At 37.7% G+C, this 23794-nt stretch overlaps 1 protein-coding gene across 1 annotated transcript in view; it reads left to right on the top strand.

Annotated features, from left to right (window-relative positions):
* The first annotated feature begins 691 nt into the window (after positions 1-691).
* The window catches only part of LOC101990985 (vomeronasal type-2 receptor 116-like), a 35253-nt gene continuing 12150 nt past the window's right edge, over positions 692-23794 (top strand). The window contains exons 1-3 of the mRNA XM_005371764.1: positions 692-766; positions 6946-7170; positions 11381-11504. Of these exons, the coding sequence (XP_005371821.1) occupies positions 692-766; positions 6946-7170; positions 11381-11504 (424 nt within the window). The remainder of the gene's footprint in view (positions 767-6945; positions 7171-11380; positions 11505-23794) is intronic.

Below are 23794 nucleotides of genomic sequence, written 5' to 3'. Positions count from 1 at the left end.
TGAGGGATCTTTTCGAAGACCATTTCCTATGATGGCATTCCTTCCTCAGCTTTGATGCATGAGGCGTTGCTTGATCCTGCCTTAACTTGATGTGCCAGGTTTTGTGAACTCCATATGGGAGGACTTTTCTTTCATGAGGAGTGGATGGGGGGTGGGGCAGGGAGAGAGATGGGATGGTATGAGAGGAGGGGAGGGAGGGGAATCTATGTTTGGTATGGAAAATGAATAGAAAATTATAATAAAAATAAAATAAAGGCTACCAACTTGTAATCTATAGAAAATAATTAAGACATGCAAGTTAATTATAGGTCACTTTATAAATAATCAAATTCTTTAATGGGCTCAGAGCAATGCTTTTCATCATGATGAGTACAAATTAAATGAGGGACAGACTTTAGCCTTCTGGATGTGCTATCAAGGACAAGTCTGAAGCAAATAACTAAAAATAAGTAAAGTTTGTCTCAAATAAGGTATTATTAATAAATTATATGATATCCCTCAATACCCTCAGAGAGATCTGCTGAAATTGGAATTTAAGTTACTTAATGAAAAAGGCATCCTTTGATGGACAAAAATACCAGCTTCTAGAATCAGCAGCTGATTTCATCCACAAATACAATGGCATAAACAGACTCTACTTGGATCTTCCCTCAGTTGTGAAAATATAGACCACTGGGCTAATACCTGGCACATGCTTCACCCACCACCAGGTTTTTGCCAGAGTGTAAGAACTGTTGAACTGAATGCCCTATTCTGCCTCACCAAGGTAGGTTAGTTTTTCCAACTCCCTCCTCTATAGTAATTCCCATAGGTCTGGTGGTTGAAGGCTGATGCTTCCCCGTTTGTCTGCCAGAGCCTAAATAGTATCTTGTGTGATATTCAAAGACTGACAGTCTCTGCTCCCCACAAAGTCACTGAGAACACTATGGAGGAACCCACAATGATTAGCCGGGTATCTGGTAAAGTCTCTGTCATTTTAATGGTTACAGAGGCCATTGAAATTATATTTCCTGTTCAGATTTATCCTTCTCAGTTCTCTGATGATGTTGTTAAAAAGTTGTAGTTTTATAAGTGTATCAACAGACAGATACTCAGTTCCTCCAAACAAGGTTATAGCTGTATGATCAGTCATATCATATTTGAAAATTAGGTCTTGTTTTTTCCTAAGCTAATAGGTCATATGCTCAAGAAGGCAGACCCACTGAAAGATAGGGTTACCTTGCTGACATGCATCACACTGAGAAAGATAATCTCACAAAATTAGGTTTAAATGAAAACTAAACTGAAGTTACCATGCCATTACTCGCCACAGTTTTTAATATTCTTTATTAAAAGAACTGAATATTCTTCTACCTCCTGCCTTAGTAGATTACTGAAATTTCTGTCTCGTGAATATATTCCTAAGAGTACTTCAAGTGCCAAATAGATCAGTCATTTCCAGAGTTTTATTTTCATTTACTCTATAACATCACAATTACTTACAGGCCTAGAAGGGTGTTTCCTGCTCACGGAGAAGTACATGCCTGAATATTCAAGAAATTGCTTTTCAGTAGAGGAGATGCTTCTATTCTAGAATTGATGTTCAAAAGAACACAGGTAACAATTATAGCAACAATAGAGAAAAATAACAGGAAAAATGAAAATGCAAGCAAGCAAAATAACTCCTCCACAATATCATAAATAATAAACAAATAAAGTCAAATATATTCAGAGATATCAAATACTAGACAAGTAATTCTACAAGTAAAAAGATAAATGACCTAGAAAATCATAGAAACAACCAAGTGAATTCAACCAGGCATTGAGGCAAAATGTAATGCTGTATAGGAGGACAAAGTCTGAGGGGAGAGTAAATGAGCAATATATGTATATCTGTCTATATCTATATCTTTATCTATATTTGTATCTATATGTCAGTACCAAGAAGACAAGGTCAAAAATGATACAAATCCTAACAAGAAATTAAGATTATTGGGGAAGGGAAGTAGAAATATAAATGTTTGAAATGAAAAACACAAAACCTCCAATAAAAATACAGTGGAAAGTGACTCCAGTAGAACTGAGTAAGCAGAAGACAGAGTATCAGGAATAAAGAATGTGATTTTTCAGACCATTGCATTGAAATATTAACGAGAAGTAAATGAGTAATAAACCTAACTACAGCATCCAAACACTGATATCCTTTAAAGAGACCAATTAGGGATAGGAACATATGGGATAGGTGTTATTAACAAATCTAGTAAAGACATGGGGATTTAACAGAAACTCTCCATGTCTGTAGAAAAAAAGCAGACATTCAAACGTAAGATATTTAGAACCTCAAATATATGTAAGTGACCCTTGACCGAAGGATGTATAAGGAAAATTTGGTACATTTACATGATGGAGTACTACACAGCAAAAAAAAATGACATTTTGAATTTTTCAGGAAAATGGATGAATTTAGAAAACTTCATTTTTAGTGAGCTAACCCAACCCAGACACACAATTATCACATGTACTCACTCATAAGTGGTTTTTAAACATAAACAAATTAAATCAGCCCACAAATTTCAATCTCAGGGTACCTAGACAACAATGAGAACCCTAAGAGAGACATACATAGATCTAAACTACGTGGATAGTAGGAAAAGACAAGATCTCCTGAGTAAATTGGGAGCATGGGGACCTTTGGGAGGGGAATGAAGTGGGGGAGAGGCAGGGTGGGGAGAGGAGAAAAATGCAGAGCTCAATAAAAATCAATAAAAAATAAAAGAATAAAGTTTGCAACTGAATTTTACATTTCTGTGTATACAGTTCATCATTCTTAAAGGAATTACATGTGCACAGATGAGCATGCACTGTCATGTAACCAAAATACTATCAGCACACAGTCACACAAGTACTTTCAAAATCCATTGAAATATTTCTGGTTTGCTATCAAAATCTATCTGTGTAGGTACTTCAGAGTTATGTAATGTGGTATAAATTGGGATAAATGCATCTAGGATTATGTCAGCCTCCATGTAGGTGCTGGGCTTCCAGTATTCAGAACAGTTCAGGTGAGACATTTCCCCTAATGTAAACAAAGATTGCAGGAGTAGGAAGAAATGAAGCAAAGGAATGACCATGTCAAAGTCTGCACTATACAGGGACAATGCCCGGTAAAGTCTGAACCAAGGAGATTATTGGCTTAGGGCATGGAACAGGCTCAGACCTCACCAGTGTTACAGAAGACTCTGTTTGCTACATCTGGTTCCTGATGTTGTATCAGCCTCTCAGACCATACATAGTCTATGATTCTGATGCCAGACAAGAGCATAGACAGAAGCAAAGTTCAGACAACTCAGGGTAAGACAGAGTGCTCAGAATCTCTTCTAACTGAAACCAGAGTTGGTCTGAATACAGTGGTTTTGTGTGCTTCTATTTCCATCTTATACATATGCTCTGGGGAATCTCATAGCCCTGGGACTCTGCACCTGCATCCTCTATGCTGATGAAAAACATTTATTTCTTTCCTTATTCCCCCACCTTTATGATCTCATAATCATCCATTGTTGACTTTGAAGAGCACCATACATTGAGTCTGAAATGTAGGTCATTAAAATTCGGCTTATATATTTCGGATTGCTGCTTTGATGACACAGCAAAAGCATGAAGAGATAAGAAAAAGCCATAGCTGAGTTTTAAGCTCCTACACTAAGGCTACCCACCCAGAGTGGTGAGTGCCTGCCTACCGGGCAGGCCTCAGGGTCCCCTGTAAGGGAGCCCTGGCACCTTCAGCTCCTGCACCAGGCTTCCTGTGCTCTTCTGGATACCGCCCCCCTTGCTCTGTTCATCCTTTTGTCACCGGATCATTGGGCTACCGGGTGGCCCTGTTTAGTTGCTGAGGAATCCCATCTGGACAGGTGAATGTGTGCTATCCAGGGGCGGATTGTCCCGGAAGAGAGCACAAACCTCCCTCCCCCAGCTCCTTCTGCAGGGCTGTCTTTCTTACACACGACCCCCCCCCCAAGTCTTCGTTTTCTGCAAGGTCCTTTGCTCAGGAACAGTTTTCTGCTCCTACACTAAGGCTACCCACCCAGAGCGGTGAGAGCCTACCTACGGGGCAGGCCTCAAGGACCTCCAGTAAGGGAGCACATTCGCCTTCAGCCTGTGCGGCAGGGTGTCCTGTGTTCTACTCATCCCCACCCTGCCCCCCAAGTTCCCCCTTTTGTCCTCGGGTCATTGGACTACCAGACTTCCATGTTTTGGTGCTGAGGAGTTCATCTGGACGGGAACAGTTCCTGCTTCTACACTGAAGAGATACACCCAGAGAGTCAATCACAGCAAAGACTGGACCAAGACACCAGGCCTCTCCTGGCTTATTTGAAGGAAGAGATGGGAAGGCGCCAATGCAAGAATTCCTCCAACAACCTGAAAGGCAACATGACACCACCAGAATCCAGGGATCCCGAAATAAGAAGAATTGTACACCCTACTCCAGAAGAATTAGAAGAAATCGACTCAAAAGTGAACTATATGAAAATAATAGAGGACCTTAAACAGGAGGTGAAAAACTGCCATAAACAATTAGAGATTACAAACAAAAAGGTAGAGGAAATGAATAAATCGCTCAAAGACACGCAAGAAAACCAAGAGAAACAAGAAAAAGCAATCAAACAGGTTAGAGAAGCGGTTCAAGACTTGAAGAATGAAATGGAAGCAATGAGGAAAACACAAACCGAGGGAAGGATGGAGATGGAAAATCTGGGTAAACGAACAGGAACTACAGAGACAAGTACTAACAACAGATTACAAGAGATAGAAGAAAGAATGTCAGACACTGAAGATACCATAGAGAAAATAAACACTCTGATCAAAGAAAACAGCAAAACCAAGAAATTCTCATCATAAAACATTCAGGAAATCTGGGACACAATAAAAAGACCAAACCTAAGAATAATTGGGATAGAAGAAGGAGAAGTACAGCTCAACGGTCCAGAAAATATATTTAATAAAATTAAAGGAGAAAACTTTCCCAACCTAAAGAAAGATATTCCTTTGAAGGTTCAAGAAGCATACAGAACACCGAATAGAATAGATCAAATAAAAAAAAAAACATCTCCTCGCCATATAATAATCAAAACACAAAACATACAGAATAAAGAAAGAATATTAAGAGCTGCAAAGGAAAAGGGTCAAGTTACTTATAAGGGTAAACCTATCAGACTTACACCATCCCCCTCCATCCAGGTCTAGGAAGGTGAGCATCAAAACAGGCTAGGCTCCCACAAAGCCAGTACATGCAGTAGGATCAAAACCCAGTGCCATTGTCCTTGGCTTCTCAGCAGCCCTCATTGTCTACCATGTTCAGAGAGTACGGTTATATCCCATGCTTATTCAGTCCCAACCCAGCTGGCCTTGGTGAGCTCCCAATAGATGAGCCATTGCCCCTAATAAATAATTTTTTTAATTCAAAAACAATTAGTTAAAGCACTGATGTAACATGAGGGCTGACTTGTTGGGGTTTCTGTTCCACCCAGTACCCCACAGCTGGCAAGTTTCAAAGAAAATCACACAGAGAGTCTAATTAGGTTATAACAGATTGGCCCATTAGCTCAGGCTACTTATTAGCTCTTGTAGCTTATATACCCCTTATTCTTATCTATGTTAGCCACATGGCTCAGTACCTTTCAGCCGGGTAGACTACATCTTGTTTCTGGGTGGTCTGGGCTGGAATGGGGGGAATGGGCTTCCTCCTTCACAGAATTCTGTTCTCATCACCCCACCTCTACTCCTATCTGGTTGACCCACCTATACTTCCTGCCTAGCCAATCAGAGGAGGTACTGGCTGTAGCCATTTTTATTGCCACAACTCTATGGCGTTTTTGGGTCCCTGCCAGCAAGCAAGCTGCAGCATTCTGCTCACAGACCACATTCAAATGCTCTGTAGTCAGATCACCTGCCTGAAAGAGTCAGAGGTTGCTCTGGCAGGATGGCCCAGAAAGCTGACATTTTAAAATGGTGCAGCTATTTTTCTGCTATAAAACCCAAAAAACATGTGGCCAACTTTTCATCAACACTGTTTAAGTGTTTTGTGGCAGGACCTTTAAAAAGAGCTGCAATGTTTTGTAGCTAAAGCTGAGTCAGGAAGCTTCTCTTAAATGAGAGTGCTTGCTTGCCTCTAGCAAGCAGAGAAGACCCAAGAAATTGCTGCTACCAATAAAACATGTTTTACTCTATTCTTTCCCAAGCTTTCTCAGGCTTTCTGTGGATGAAGTTATTCACTAGCTCAGTCGAACAAGCCAGCCCCTATGTTACACACTGAATATTTGGATTTTAATTTGCATCCAATAATGTTCATACCAAAGTTAAAAGGCAAATTATGTGATTCAAAGTAAATCAGTGAAGAATGGAGGCAGTTAGTAGGTCTCTTTACAGTTTCCTGAAGCATAAATGACAAACAAAATTTCTGAATATTTAATATATATATTTTTATGAATTAGGAGCTTTTGCATGAATTCCTGCTGATATTAGAAGGTCAAGATACTCTGTATATCTGCGTGTATTCCTATCTACTTAACTATCTATTCACACATATGTTCATTGTGTGCTATAAAAAGATAAATATCTTAACACCTGTACACCCAAATACATAGTGTCGCTTACATTTTTACTTCAGTTTTGTTCTAAAACATGTATATTGTTTAATTGGAGACACAGGGCCTTGGTTCTACTAAGAACATGCTTCCAACTATGCTATGTTTCACCCCTTAGATGCCATTTCTATTTACGTTCAGCTACTCTTACTTTCGTTTCATGAGGAGCAAAGTTCATCTCCCTGGAACAACTTGGGAGACAATGATTCAAATGAAGCTTTTTCAAAAAGAAAACTAGAATAGAGAGAGAATTAGAATTGTTCTTAGGAATGATCAGTGAGAAACTTTTATATATCACTCATATCCAAGTGATGTCTCTCTCCAGCTTCATCCATTCCTGAGGAAAATTCAATTTACAAGCACTGATGGAGACCAAATATGCTTTGATGAGAAAAAGAATCATGTGGGAAAATATGATATACAAAATTTTATGGTACATATTAATCATACATTTCTAGTTAAAGTAGGAGAGTTTGTCTCCAAGAGTCCACAAGATCAAGACTTGTTCATCAATGAAGTTATGATCAAATGGCCAAGAAACTTCAATCAGGTCTGGCAAAATTTCAACCTTTAATATGCTGAAAAACATCTACAAAGAGTTCTGTGAATTGTATGATGTCTCTTTGAAATTTTCAAATATTCTTTTTTATAATTTATATTATTTTTTACAAAAGAAAACAAACTATCTTTTTTCATATTACATACCAATCCCAGTTCCCACATCCTCTCCTCCTCCCATTTCCTTCACCTATCCCTACACCCCACCCCCATGCACTCCTCAGAGAAAGTAAGACTCTATTAGTTTTGGTAAGGTCCAAGGCCCTCCCTACTATACCTAGACTGAGCAAGATATCCAGTCAAAGAGAACAGGTTCCCAAAAAGCCAGTACAAGCAGTCGGAATAAATCATAGTGCCACTTCCAATGGTCCTGCAGTCTGACCCAGCCATACAATTATCATTGTTGTATGGGGGAGAGAGGAAAAGGGACAGTGGAAGAAGAAAAGGAAAAGAGAAGCAGAGGGGGAGGGAGAACTTAAGGGAACAGGATAGATGAGATGGAGGAAGGATAGAGATGAGAGCATGTAAAGAGATTCTAGATTGTTCCTATGCTGGTTCCCTCCCTGTCTGGCTGGAGTTGGTGACCTCCAACTAGCTCAGGTAAGCTTTTGCAGTGAGTGTCACCATCATGATCTTGACATCTTTTCTTATGTTCTCACTCCTCCCACTCTTCAACTGAACTTTGGGAGCTCATGCCAGTGCTCTACTGTGGCTCTCTGCCTCTGTTTTCATCAGTTGCCGGATGAAGGTTCTATGGTGATATTTAAGGTATTCATCAATCTGACTAGAGGGCAAGGCCAGTTTGGACACCCTCTCCTTTTTGCTTAGGGTCTTAGCTGGTGTCATCCTTGTCCATTGCTGGAAATTTCTCTAGAACCAGGTTTCTTGCTAGCCCCATAGTAGCTCCCTCAATCAAGATATCTCTTTCCTTGCTCTCATCTCTGTCCTTCTTCCATCTCAACTATCCCATTCCCTCAAGTTCTCCTCTCCTCTCCTCCTCTTTCCCCTTGCATCCTTTTTTCTACCCCCATCCACATGCTCCCAATTTTGTCAGTCAATCTTATCTATTTCCCTTTTTGAGGTGGATCTATGTATATATTTTGCCAATATTATAAGTTCTTAGCTCTGTTGTGAACTTGTGTGTGAATGCTCATGCATGTGAGTGCATGTGCCCGCTGAAACCACAGTCAGAGTGGATACCATCTGCAATCATTCTCCATTTTATTATAAACACAATCTTGCTCTGAACTCCTTGCCTTCGGATTTAGCTTTCCTTACTGTCCAGCATGCCACAGGCGGACTCCTTGTCTCCATGACTGCCATATTTGGATAACAGGCATGCAGTTTAGCACCTGACTTTTTTATACTTCCATTTTGCATGATCAAATTCAGGACTGTGTGCTTATATGGGAAGCACAATAAATAGTGAGCCATCTCTTTTGTTCTATTTGATGTCCTTAATTTAAAAATAAATCAATCTTTTTAATTTGACCATGATATATATATGAACTTATGCATATACATATACAAATAAGCAAGAACATATTGTTAGCTTTTTACTGTAGATAGAATTAGTTTGAACTTAAATTTAAACTTGTATGTATTTATTCATATTATAATAAATGAATAGATCAGTGTTCATGGATATAGATATATATATATGATTGTATGTATGTTTCCATATGTATACACATACACATAATCATGTGCATACATACACATTTTATTATACATACATGTTGATGCTCAGTGCATCTCTCCATTGAACACAACTCATACTCAAACTTGTCCATAGTCCTTATAAAGAAGAAGTAAATAAAGAATTTTTGTATAAATCATTTCTATAACCAATGTTTGTAAATTACCTTATTTGTGTGCTGACCTCAGGTTTCTCTGCAAGAGTAGTATGCACTCTTTTTTTCCATAGAACAGTTTAATAGATATATGTGTAGCTGAAAATATATCCATTGTTATTAACTCTAGTGTACAGTTTCATTAAACAAATGTGTCAGGTTTTAAAATTATTTACTTGTTGACACTAGGATAAAATTACATCATTTCTCTCCATTTCTTTTCTTTTTTTATTAAAAATTTCTGCCTCCTCCCCGCCTCCCATTTCCATCCCCATCGCCTCACTCCCCTCCCCCTCCCTCTCCAGTCCAAAAAGCAGTCAGGGTTCCCTGCCCTGTGGGAAGTACATGGTCCTCCCCCCTCCATTCAGCTCTAGGAAGGTGAGCATCAAAACTGGCTAGGCTCCCACAAAGCCAGTACATGCAGTAGGAACAAAACCCGGTGCCATTGTCCTTGGCTTCTCAGCAGCCCTCGTTGTCCGCCATGTTCAAAGAGTCCGTTTTATCTCATGCTTATTCAGTCCCAGTCCAGCTGGCCTTGGTGAGCTACCATTAGATCAGCCCCACATCTCAGTGGGTGGGCGCACCCCTAACGGTCCTGACTTCCCTGCTCATGTTCTTCCTCCTTCTGCTCCTTATTTGGACCTTGGGAGCTCAGTCTAGTGTTCCAATGTGGCTCAATGTCCTTTATTTATTTATTCATTTATCTATCTATTTATTTATTTATGGCTAGAAGCCAATTATGAGTGAGTACATCCCATGTTCATCTTTTTTGGGTCTGGGTTATCTCACTAAGGATAGTTTTTTCTATTTCCATCCATTTGCATGCAAAGTTCAAGATATCATTGTTTTTTACCGCTGAGTAGTACTCTAATATGTATATATTCCACACTTTCTTCATCCATTCTTCCATTGAAGGGCATCTAGGTTGTTTCCAGGTTCTGGCTTTTACAAATAATGCTGCTATGAACATAGCTGAACAGATGCTTTTGTAGTATGATAGGGTTGTAAAGCAAAGGACACTGTCACTAAGACAAAAAGGCAACCTACTGACTGGGAGAAGATCTTCACCAATCTTACAACAGACAGAGGTCTGATCTCCAAAATATGTAAAGAACTCAAGAAACTAGACTTTAAAATGCTAATTACCCCAATTAAAAAGTGGGGCACTGAACTGAACAGAGAATTTTCAACAGAAGAAGTTCAAATGACCAAAAGACACTAAGGTCATGCTCAACCTCCTTAGCAATCAGGGAAATGCAAATCAAAACAACTTTGAGATATCATCTTACACCTGTCAGAATGGCTAAAATCAAAAACACCAATGATAGTATGCACTCTTTATGGCTGGGCCAGTTCTCCAGCCCCAAATACTTGTTAGTATGTAGATATTTATGAGCTAGAAACTGAGTCCAATTTATGACAAGAAGCATGTCTAAAGGAAAGATAGAAATATTTTCTTGCATACAAAATATCCAGAAATATTCACAAACTGATGTTTTGTTAAAAGTATAGTGGTTAATGTAATTAACTTAGAAGTAAATTAATTTAACAAAAACTAAATGATTATGTCACTAATGTTTGGGAGAAACATTAGTGGGGAGTCAAGGATGAAACTCACAGTAATGGATCATAATGCATTTTCTCTGGAACATCAACATGTGATGAAGTCAGGAGAAGCTATGATCACCCACCAATGGCCAAACCCTTTTTCATGGGACATGTCAATCAGAGTGAATGGTTGTGACTACAAGCTTGGGAAGCTAAAAGTAAAAGCAGATAGGCAAGAGTGTCTGGGTTTCTGCCTGACAATTCAAATGATTTGTAATCCATACAAGAAAGGAGTTTGGGCTTTCTCTTTCACAGGAGAGACTATATGGATGTTCTACACATTTCACAAAAGCTAGCAGAAGTGAGTCACAATTTGGTCAGCATAAAGAAACTTTGTTTTTTTTTAAATATTTATTTATTTACTCATTATGTATACAGTGTTCTGTCTGCCTGTATTCCTGCAGGCCAGAAGAGGGCACTAGACCTCATTATAGATGGTTGTGAGCCACCATGTAGTTGCCGGGAATTGAACTCAGGACCTTTGGAAGAGCAGGCAATGCTCTTAACCGCTGAGCCATCTCTCCAGCCCCCATAAAGAAACTTTGAACATTTAGCATCTTGAAGTGTGCTAACTTCAAATCTACACTCTACACTCTACATTCCCGTATGGAGACTTCACAGAACCTCATAAATGTGTACAACTTTCATAGTCTTCTTGCAGTTTAAATTTTTTATCTTAAAATTATCTTAAGCCTGTGACTGATGTGCAAAATTATGACCAGGTTTTCTGTTTTGCCCAAGAGTCCTCAATCTGTATGTACACAGAGTTGTGGTCCAGGTTTCTGGAAAAGTCTAGAAAAAGACAAACCTATCTGTTGTTTTTCTTGTGTGTTTTGTCCAGAGAGACACATTTCCAATCAAACAGGTAATAAAATACTTTTTCTCAAACTTCTTGTTAATTTAGAAGGAGAAAGGTAAGAAGTGAGCATGCTCTTGTAACGCAGCATGGAGAACCCATGTCTCTTTCACTCATCCCCATATTCATTAGAAATCACTGCTGATTCCACAAAATGTTTGAACATTTGAGTGGACGTCCTCATGTTATTGTGTCATCTGCATCCATATTTCCAAAACCTGCCTTTCTTTACATTGTAGTTTAACCTCAGGCCTAGCTGTGATCCATTCTAAAGGCTGCCCAGGCAATGTGAGGCGTGCACATGACCATGCTACCTGTGTGTTCCTTGAATAAATGAATTCAATAATTCTTTCCTGAAAATAAGCCCTGGAAGGACAAGTACATGTGGGGCTGTTTCCAAAATATCCCACACATAGAATTAAAGTTTACAACACTTTTAGCTGTCATTTGGAATATCAAAAATAGTCTGAAAAACAAGTTTTTGTAAAGGAAGGTACAGCAGCTTGTACATCTTTGCTATGTTGTGGCCAGCAGTTGAGGCAAGTACAGTTTCTTGTGAAAACAACTAGCTTTTTTAACAAAGAAAAACTCCTTGTGGAATTTCTATGATGTCAATTATTCTGTTTTGAAGAAGATCAATGTCACCAGGAACAGATGTTTCTCATGTAAAGAAAAGTCTAAGTCATTAAAACATTTTAAATGCCATATTCTGTAGGTCTTTGAGGTGTTTGAAGATTATCGATTTAAAATATATCCCTTTATGATCATGAAAACATAACTAACATGAATATAAGTTTAGTTATAGGTGACTATTAGCCTGTATTTCTTTTTATTTTTTTTATTTTTAAACAGTCTCTTTTACTTTACATACCAATTCCAGTTCCCACTCCCACCCCTCTTCCCACTCTCCCCTCTCTCCACCCCATCCCCATCTACTCCTCAGAGAGGGTAAAGCCTCCCATGGGGAGTCAACAAAGTCTGGCACATCACTTTGAGGCAAGATCAAGGCCCTCCCCCCTGTATCTAGGCTGAGCATGGTATCCCTCCATAGAGAACGGAAATCTGTATTTCTTACTTCTCCTAAATAATAAGTACAGAACTTTCAATGACTAGAAATTAATATTACATTTTTAAATGAGCTGTACCTTAAATAAAACTAGAACAGTATATTCTAATAAAAATAACCTTAAGTTGTATCAATATACAAAAATATCTAAAGCAAGAGTAAAAATATACATGTAGTATAACCTTAAATTTCTAAAAAAGATAAAATAAACAAAAGTAGAAGCGCACATACAGTATCACAAAAATAACCTTAAAATTTGTTATCCATATACAAGTGTATAATATTGAAGACTAGTAGTTACTTTTCAGTTTAAAAGTAGGTTCAATAATCTACCATTTTATCCTATAATTTCTATATTCCACGTTTTTTCTTCAGAATGAAATCTCTGAATCTATTTTATTTAGCATTTTTCTTGACTATTATTGCTAAGAACTTGCAATCAACCACCCTAAATAATGACAAATATCTACAACCCAGCAGAAGACCAAGAACAACCTATCTTACCTCTAAGGACTGTGAGGATTGTATGTTCTGGGTAGCTTCCTGCTGTCTTGGGGGTTGATGGCATCCCTAGGGGACCTTGATAAATGTGAAAAAATAAAGTAAGTATTTATTTAGAAATAAAGCTTGTCTAAAGTTCAAAGCAGTGAATGAGGCTGAACCATCTTTGATAGCCATCCTGAAATTGTTCTGATCAGTTTGTAGTCCAAAACTGATCTTTGGGTAGAGTTTATCAGATTAGTGGTATAATCATAATCCAGGTGGAATTATCTGTCATTGTGGGGCTTCATCATCCCTTTGAAGACATTAGAGGTCGCTGTTAGGAATGTTTATCCCACACTGTGGAAATTTTAAGCATATTAAATGTGATATGCTACAAATCTTGAGGAGGTTAATACTTATTCTATTAAGTACCTCTGAGATACCCAGGATTAAATCTTAAATATCTGCTTTGAATCACATAAGAAATTGTATAGAAGAATCTACATGAAGTTTAAGGTTAGACTTAGTTAGTACTTAATAATACCATTAATTTCAAAATAGAAAATTTAAATTTTGAGATAGTATTTATACTTTAAGAAAAGTATTAAAGAGTAAAAATAAATCCAAGAGATATGAGATTAGTGACAATATAACAGTCCCTATGTCTTGATTTTCTTCTCTTCAATAACAGGTGGTCCTTCTTATATGAGGCAGAGACTTTAAATTTTAACAAATATGCCTAGATATAGAGGAGAGAGCCATGCTCCAAATTCAAAGCCAGCTTTATTGTTTTTATTGAGTAAGGACTACATAAACACCACCTGTTTGACCCTTCTGTAAAGACTAGAAAAATGGACATTTTGAAAGGCTTATGAAAATTTACACTGTCAGAAGTATGCAATACAGCCAGAACAATTTATTCCTCTTCTTGGTAATTTTTGAGGATTCTCCCTTTTTTATTCCCATATGTATTATTTATTTTGCATACCAAACACAGCTCCCCCTTTCCTCTCTCACCTTCACTCTCCCCACCATGTTCACTCCCCCATCCACTCTTTCTCCATTCAGATGGGGTAAGGCCTCTCATGGGAATCAACAAAGCATGGCACATCAAACTGAGGCAGAACCAAGCTCCTCCCCTCTGCACCATGACTAAAGAAGGCATCCCACCATAGGTCTCCAAAGAATCAGCCCTGGACAGGTCCTGGTCCCACTGCCAGGGACCCCACAAAAGAACAAACTACACAGCTATTACCCAGTGCAGAGGGCCCAACTCAGTCCCGTGCCAATTCTCCTGCTGTCTATTCCAAGTCCATGAGTTCCCACATGTTCAGATCAGCTGTCTCTGTGAGTTTCTCTGTCATAATCTCGATGACCCCTTGCTCTTATAATCCTTCCATCCTCTCCTCAACTGGACTTCTAGAACTGGACCCAGTGTTTGGCTGTGGATCTCAGCATCTCCTTACATCAGGTACTGGATGAAGGCTTCATAATGACAATTAAGGTAGTCACCAATATTATTATAGGGCCAATTCAGATGCCCTCACTACTCGTGCAAGGGGTTTTACCTGGGGTCATCCTTATAGATTTCTGGGAGCTTCTCTGGCTCCAGGTTTCTCTCCAATCCTATAATGGCCCCCTCTATCAAGATATCTCTCTAACTACTCTCCACCTCCCTCCTATGCACAATACCACACTCTTGGTCCCTCCTTGTTCCCATCCCCCCATAACCTTCGCCTCTACTCCACCCATTCCCAGTTTACAGGACATCTCATCCATTCCTCTTCTCAGGGATATCCACGTGTACCTATCAGAGTCCTCTTGCCACCTAGCCTCTCTGGGAGTAGCCTGAGGACTGTAGCCTGGTTATTTTTTGCTTTACATCTATTATCCCCTTATAAGTGAACACACACTGTGTTTGTCTTTCTGTCTTGATTACCTCACTCAGGATAATTTTTCTCTATTTATATTTATTTGCCTGAAAATTTCATAATATCATAGTTCTTATCTGCTGAGTAATGCTCCATTGTGTAGATATACCACATTTTCTTTACCTAGTCGTCAGTTGAGGGGCATCTAGGTTGTTTCTAGGTGCTGGCAATTGCAAATAATGCTGCTATGATGGTAGTTAAGCTAGTGTCCTTGTGGTATGAGTGTGCATCCTTTGACTACATGCACAGAGTGGTATTGTTGGATCTTGAGATAGATTGAATCCCAGTTCCCTGAGACAACACCATGCTGTTTTCCAAAATGGCTGTACAAGTTTTCACTCCCACTAAAAGTAGAGGTATGTTCCCCTTACACCTCATTTTTTTCAGCATAGGCTGTTATTAGCATTTTTGATTTTTGCCATTCTGCAAGGTATAAAATGGTATCTCAGAGTCATTTTAATTTGCGTTTCCCTGATATCTAAAGATGTTGAACACTTCTTTAAGTGTATCTCACCATTTGAGAGTCTTCTATTGAGATTTCTCTGTTTAAATCTACACCCTGTTTTTAAGGGGATTAATTGGTATTTTGATGTCTAGTGTCTGGAGTTCTTTATTTATTTTGGATTGCAGTTCTCTATTAGACATGGGCTAGAGAAAATTTTATCCTACTCTGCAGGATGCCATTTTGTCTTGTTGGCAGTGTCATTTCCTTTACAAAAGTTTTTCAGTTTCAGAAGATCCCATTTATTATTTGTCAATTTCAATATCTATGCTACCGGTGTTAGATTCAGGAAGTAATTTCCTGTGCCAGTGCATTCAAGGCTACTTTCTACTTTCTCTTCAGGTTCAGTGCAACTGGATTTATGTTGAGTTCTTTGATCTGCTTGTACTTGAGTTTTGTGCATGGGGATAGATATGGGACTATTTGCATTCTGCTACATGCCACTATCCAGTTATGCCAGCAACAATTGTTGAAAATGTTGTCTTTTTTCCATTGTATATTTTTGGCTTCTTTGTCAAAGATCAGGTGTTAATAGGTGTAAGGACCTATGTCAGGGTCCTTGATTTTATTCCAGAATCCACTTATCTGATTTATGCCAATATCAAATGGTTTTTTTCCTACAGCTATATAGTAGAGTTTGAAGTCAGGGGTGGTGATGCTCCCAGAAGTTCCTTTATAATACAATATTGCTTTAGCTATCTGGATATTTTGTTTTTCTATATAATGTTGAATATTGTTCTTTAAGATCTGTAAAGAGTTGTGCTGAGAGTTTGATGGGAATTGTGTTGAATCTGTCTATTGCTTTCGGAAAAATTACCATTTTTACTATTAATCCCACCAATCAATTATAATGGGAGATCTTTCCATTTTCTGAAGTTTTCTTCAAAGACTTAATAGTTCTTGTCATACAGGTCTTTCAGTTGTTTGGTTAGAGTTACCCTAAGATATTTTATATTATATGTGGCTATTGTAAAGAGTGATGCTTCTCAGATTTCTTTCTCAGCCAGTTTATCGAGTGTACGTAGAAAGCCTATTGATTTTCTCCTTTTTTATTGACTTTATTGAGCTATACATTTTTATCTGCTCCTCTCCCATCCTTTCCCCTCCCCTTCAACCTTCTCCCATGGTCCCCATGCTCCCAGTTTATTCAGGAGATCTCTTTTTTCTTCTTCTCATGTAGATTAGATCCATGTATGTCTCTCTTTGGGTCCTCACTGTTGTCTAGGTTCTCTGGGATTGTGAACTGTAGGCTGGTTTTCTTTGCTTTATGTCTAAAAGTTACTTATGAGTGAGTACATATGATATTTGTCTTTCTGTGTCTGGGTTAACTCTCTCAATATGATGTTTTCTAGATACATCCATTTGCCTGCAAAATTCAAGATGTCATTATTTTCTGCTGTATATGTGTATATATATGCTGTATATGTGTAAATGTACCATATTTTTCTTATCCGTTCTTTGGTAAAGGGGCATTTAAGTTGTTTTCAGGTACCGGCTAGGACAAACAATGCTGCTATGAATATAGTTAAGCACATGTCCTTGTGGTATGATTGAGCATCCTTTGAATATATATCCAAAAGTGATATTGCTGGGTCTTGAGGAAGGTTGTATCTTAATTTTCTGAGAAAATGCCATACTGATATCCAAAGAAACTGTACCAATTTGCACTACTAGCAACAACACAGGAGTGTTCCCTTTACCCCACATCCTCTCCAGCATAAGTTGTCATCGGTGTTTTTGATCTTGACCATTCTTACAGGTGTAAGATGGAATCTCAGAGCTGTTTTGATTTGAATTTCTCTGGTGGCTAAAGATGTTGAGCATTTCTTTAAGTGTCTTTCAGTCATTTTAGACTCCTCTGGTCTAAACAGAGTTGTCCATTTTTATTGGATTATTTGTTCTTTTGATGGACAATTTCTAGAGTTTGTTTATTTTGGAGATCAGTCCTCTGCATAATGTAGGGTTGGTGAAGATTTTTTCCCATTCTGTAGGTTGTTTTGTCTTGTTGACCATGTCCTTTGCTTTACAGAACCTTTTCACTATCAGGAGGTCCAATTTATTAATTGTTTCTGTCAGTGTCTGTGCTACTGGAGTTATATTCAGGAAGTGGCCTTTTGTGATAATTTGTTTAAGTGTACTTCCCACTTTCTCTTTTATGAGGTTCAGTGTGGTTAGCTTTATGTTGAAGTCCTTGATCCATTTGGCTGGAGTTTTGTTATGGTGATAGACATGGGTCTATTTTCATTCTTCTACATGTTGAAGTAGATGCCAGTATCATCTGTTAAATATGCTTTCTTTTTCCATTTTATACTTTTTGCTTCTTTGTCAAAAACCAGGAATCCATATGTGTGTAGATCGACAACTGGTTCCTTGATTCGGTTCCATTGATCCTCCTGTCTGTTTTTATGCCAATACCAGGCTGTTTTCAGTACTGTAGCTCTGTAGTAGAGTTTGAAGACAGGGATTGTGATGCCTCCAGAACTTCCTTTATTTGCAGGATTGTTTTGGCTATCCTGTGTTTTTGCTTTTTCATATGAAGTTAAGTACTGTTCTTCCAAGGTCTGTGAAGTAGTTTGCTGGGAAATTGATGGACATTGCATTGAAATTGTAGATTGCTTTTGGTAAGATTGTCATTTTTACTGTTAATTCTACCTACCCAGAGCATGGGAGATCTTTCTAATTTCTGGTGTCTTCTTCAATTTCTTTCTTCAAAGATTTAAAGTTCTTGTCATACAGGTCTTCCACTTGTTTGGTTAGAATTACTCTGAGATATTTTATGCTATTTGTGGCTATTTGAAGGGTGATGTCTCTCTGATTTCTTTCTCAGCTCATTTATCATCTGTGTAAATAAGGGATATTCATGTTTTTAGTTAATCTTATATCCTGCTACAGTACTGAAAGTTTTACAAGTAGTAGAAGATATTTGGTAGAATTTTTGGGGTCGCTTATGTATCATATCATCAGCAGATAGTATGAGTTTGACTTCTTCTTTTCCAATTTGTATTCACATTGATCTCCTTTTTTGTCTTATTTTTCTAGCTAGGACCTCAAGAACTATATTGAATAATGTGTAGAGAATGGGCAATCTTGTCTTTTTCCTGATTTTAGTGGTATCGCTATGAGTTTCCCTCCATTTAGTTTGATGTTGCTATTGGCTTGATGTATATTGCCTTTATCATGTTTAGGTATGTTCATTCTATACCTGCTCTCTCCAAGACATTTATCATGAAGGGATGTTGTATTTTGTTGAAAGTTTTTCAACATCTAATGAGATGATCATGTGGGTTTTATTTTTCAGTTTGTTTATATGGTGGATTACGTTGACAGACTTTCATATGTTGAACCAGTTCTGTATCTCTGGGGTGAAGCAGACTGAATCATGGTGGATGAGGTTCCTGATGTATTCTTGGATTCATTTGGCCAATATTTTATTTAGTATTATTGCATCAGTGTTCATGAGTGAGATTTGTCCATAATTCTCTTTCTTAGTAATGTCTTTATGTGGTTTGAATAGCAGAGTAATTGTAGCCTTTTAAAAAGAGTTTGGCAATGTTCCTTCTAATTCTATTGTGTGGAACAATTTGAGAATCATTGGTGTTATTTCTTCTTTGAAAATCCTGTAGAATTCTGAGCTGAAACCACTTGGTCCTGGGTTTTTTAATTGGGAGACTTTTGATTATTGTTTCTATATATTTAGCAGTTATAGGTTTATTTAATTTTCTTATCTGGTCTTCATTTAATTTTGGTAAGTGATATCCATCCACAAAGTTCCCCATTTCTTTTAAGTTTTCAATTTTGTGGAGTACAGGTTTTCAAAATATTACCTAATAATTTTCTGGATTTCTTCCATGTCTGTTTTTATGTCCCTGTTTTCATTTCTGATTTTGCTATTTGGATATTCTCTCTCTTCCTTTTGGTTTGTTTGGATAAAGGCTTGTCTATTTTGTTGATTTTCTCAAAGAACCAATTCTTTGTCTCATTGATTCTTTGTATTGTTTTATTTGTTTCTATTTTGTTGATTTCTGCTCTCTATTTGATTATTTCCTACCATCTAGTTTTTTCTGAGTTAGTTTGCTTCTTTTTGGTCTAGAATTTTCAAATATTCAGCTAATTCACTAGTGTGGGATTTTTCCAGCTTCTGCTGGAAGTAGGCATTTCTGCTTTCATTGTCTCCCATGAATTTGGATATGTGTATGTTCATTTTCATTAAATTTTAGGAATTCTTTAATTTCTTCCTTTATTTCTTCCTTGACGCCTTGATGCTTCAGGTGATCATTGTTTAATTTCCGTGTTTTATGAGCTTTCTGTAATTAGTGCTGCTGTTGAATTCTAATTTTACGCCATGGTGATCTGATAAGATACAAGGGGTTATTCCAATTTTTTCTATCTTTTGAGGTTTGTTTTCTTACCCAGTATGTTGTCTATTTTTTGAAAAGATTCTTTGAGGAGCTAAGAAGAAGGTATAATCTTTTATGTTTGGATAGAATGCTCTAAAGAAGTCTTTTAAGCCCATTTGAGTCATGTTAGTTTCCTTATTTCTCTGTACATTTTTTGTGTGACTGACCTGTCCAGTGGTAAGAGTAGAAGTCTCCCTCTATTAATGTGTGGGGATTAATGTGTGATTGAAGCTCTAGAAGTGTTTCTTTTACATATGAGGGTGCCCTTGTCTTCAGGGCCTAGGTGTTCAGTATTAAGATTTCCTTCTTTTTCTCTTTTGATTGATTTTAGGTTGAAGTCTATTTTGTTAGATATTATGATAGCTACACCAGCTTGTTTTTTAGGTCCATTTGATTGGAAATATTTTTACCAACCCTTTAGTTGATCTGATGTCTTTCTTTGAGATATGTGTATGTTCATTTTGAGGTATGTTTCTTGTATGGAGCAGAAGGATGGGTACTGTTTTCATATCCAATCTGTTAGCCTGTGTATTTTTATAGGTGAGTTGAATCCATTTATATTAAGGGATATTAATGACCAGTGATTACTATATCCTGTTAATTTAGTTTTTGTTGTTGATGATGTTAATTTGTGGATTTTTCCTTCTTTGGGTTTTGCTCCTGTGAGATCATCAATTGTCTGTGTTTTTGTTGGTGCAACCAACATCCTTGGGTTGGAGTTTTCCTTCTATTACTTTGTATAGTTTGTGGCTAGGTACTGGTCAAGTCAAGTTTTGTCATAGATCTTGTTTTGTCCTTCTATGGTGATTGAAAGTTTTGCTTGGTATTGTAATCTGAGCTGGCATCCATGGTCTCTTAATGCCTGTATAACGCTTGACCGGGATCTTCTGCTTTCATTGTCTTTACTGAGTAGTCAGGTGTAATTCTGATATGTCTGCCTTTATATGTTACTTGGCCTTTTTCTTTTGCAGATCTTAATATAATTTATTCTGTATGTTTAGTGCTTAGATTATTATTTGGTGAGGGGATTTTTTTTATCCAGTCTATTTAGTATTCTATATGCTTTTTGTGTCTTCATAGGCATATCTTTCTTTAGGTTGGAAAAGTTTTCTTTTATGATTTTGTTAAATATATTTTCTGTGCTTTTGAATTGAATTTCTCCTTCTTCTATACCTATATTCATAGGTTTGGTCTTTTCATGGTATTCCATATATCCTGGGTATTTTGTGTTAAGCTTTTTTAGATTTAATGTTTTCTTTGACTGATGAGTCTATTTCATCTATTGTATCCTCAGAGCTTGAGATTTTCTCTTCCATCTCTTGTATTCTGTTGTTTATAAGTAACTATCATTTGATGGTTTTTCCTGTATGATGACTGGATAAATTAAGATTGTTTTTTTATAACCTTGGGCCACTCCTCTTTAATTTCATAATGTAATGGTGAGATCGGTTTGTCTCTAAATTCCTCTGTCTGTGTTTGAATATTTTTATTATCTGTATTAGTAAGCTTTTCCAGGGCTAGTAACTTATCTGTCAAACTATTATTATTTCATTTAGTAATTATTTTTAAGGCTTGCATATTATCAATAGTAACCTAGGCTTGTATCTTGTAAGGCTTGTATCTTATAAATAGTAAAGTTTCTATGTTATCAGTCACCTCTTCATTATCTTCATCAGTAAACATTACTAAAATTTGTATTTTATCAACCTACACCTACATTATTAGTTAAAAGTTTATTGTCTTCTTATTAATTAATTGTAAGTCTTGCATGTTATGAGTAGTAACCTTGTCTAAGGCTTGTATATCATGAATGGTAGGTTTTTCTAAGGTATGTATCTTATCAATCAACTTCTCATATTTGGCAAAGTTATCAAACCATGTTTTGAGAATAAAATATGAATTGTCAAACTGACGATAACTATGAACAAAAGTATATCAATCTCAGCTATTATGTTTATTATCTCATTTATGTTTTTATTTGCATCCTGCCCATAGTAGCAGTAAACAAGGTTCTAATTCCCTGCAAATTGATATTTCCTGTTTTTAACATGGGAAAGATTTTAAGATTGTCCTTACCCCTATTTTTTTCTTCCTTTTGTTTGTTTGTTTAATAGCCTAATTTACCGTTTAAAAGTTCCCAAGTATCTTACCAGCTCTGATGCCAATCCTCAGTGGACTGGGTTATGAACAGGTATTCATATTTAGGGAACAAGTGGAGCTGGTGATTGCAATACTTAATTTTATGAGTGTTTAGATGTAGTGATGATGTTTGACCAGCAGGTGGAGCAGGCAAGGCACTAAAACAACACGGAGAGATCCGAGTGCAGAAGAGGCACTCTTACTCAGCACTCTAGAAGGCATTTCACTCCAGCCAGGACCCAGGTGACCCTGTTGGGGAGGTTCAGCCTAGCAGCTGGGCTAGCCTCCACCCTGCTGCCTTTAAGTGTCAGGCAGAATGGAGTGAGAGGCGCAGCTATGTTACACATGCCTTGCCTTTCCTGCCCATCTCCAGTGAAATGGTGACAGCAGTCGCAAAGTTCCAAGGTTCTAAGATCTCACGGCAAGTATTCTCAGGGTGAATCGAGCTGCCTGAATTGGCAGCCCAAAGGGGGCTTTGGAAAACCCCAAATGTAGGAAAGCATCTCATAAGGGGGATGGGGAAAAACGAAGTGTGCACCCGGGCACTCCTCTGCAGGTAGCAGTTGGCATGACAGAACCATGAGCCATCATGTGGTCTAACAATGCCCAACAATGAGAATCACATGTAAGAGATTTCTTTTACCATTTATGAAAAATAAAACCCACGCATAAATATTAGAACCAAAAAAACAAAAGGCTAAGGTGAATCACAAGCAACTACTAAAGTAGTGGCCACCTCTGTTTTTCTGGTTCAAAAAGCCCCGCCCCCAACCTTTTGGCCACGCCTCTTCCCTTTAGCTCTCTCGCTCTCTCCTCCTGGGTCCTCCAAGGCACCACTTTCCTTGTGTCCCATAAATTTGTGTATGACGTGCATTCATTTTCATTGAATTCTAGCAGATCTTTAATTACTTTCTTTGTTTTTTTCTTTGACCTAATGGTCATTCAGTAGACTTGTTCAGTTTTCATTAGTTTGTAAAGTTTCAGTTGTTTCTGTTGTTTTTGAAATCCAACTTTAATCCACAGTGGTCTAATAGGACACAGAGGATTATTTACATTTTCTTGTATGTGTGGAGACTTTCTTTGTGACTGAGAATATAGTTTTAAATAATTTATACATTTTTTATTTTATGTGCATTAGTGTTTTGCTTGCATGTATGTCTGTTTGAGGGTGTAGGATCCCCTGCAACTGGAGTTACAGACAGTTATGAGCTGCTATGTGGGTGATGGGCATTGATCCCAGGACTTCTGGAAGAACAACCCGTGCTCTGAAGCTCTGAACAATCTCTCCAGCCCCCAAGGATCTATTTTGAAGAAAGTTCCATGAAGTGCTTAGAAGAAGATATGATCTTTTGAGTTTAGGTGAGATTTTTCATAAATTTCTGTTAGGTCCATTTGAATCATAAAATCTATTAATTCCATTATTTCTCTGTTTAGATTCTGTCTCGATGACATGTCAGAGTGAGAGAGGGTTGTTGAATTCTGCCACTACTAATGTGTGGGCTTCAATGTGTGATTTACGCCTTAGTAACATTTCTTTCAGAAATGTGGATGCTGTTGCACTTGGGATATTCAGATTGAGATCATCCTGGTAGATTTTTCCTTTAACAAGTATGTAATATCCTTCTCCACTTCTTTTGATTAACTTATTTTGAAGAGTATTTTGCTAGATACTAGGACAACTACACCAGCTTGTTTATTAGGTCCATTTGGTTGAAAAATATCTTTCGATCTGGGCACCGGGAGAGCCATCTTTGGGCTTGCATCCAGACTCCCCCCCCCCC

This window comes from Microtus ochrogaster, unplaced genomic scaffold, assembly GCF_000317375.1.
Source record: "Microtus ochrogaster isolate Prairie Vole_2 unplaced genomic scaffold, MicOch1.0 UNK125, whole genome shotgun sequence".
Classification (NCBI taxonomy): domain Eukaryota; kingdom Metazoa; phylum Chordata; class Mammalia; order Rodentia; family Cricetidae; genus Microtus; species Microtus ochrogaster.
The sequence above is the reverse complement of the archived record's forward strand: the minus strand, read 5'-3'. Positions and strand labels throughout refer to the sequence as shown.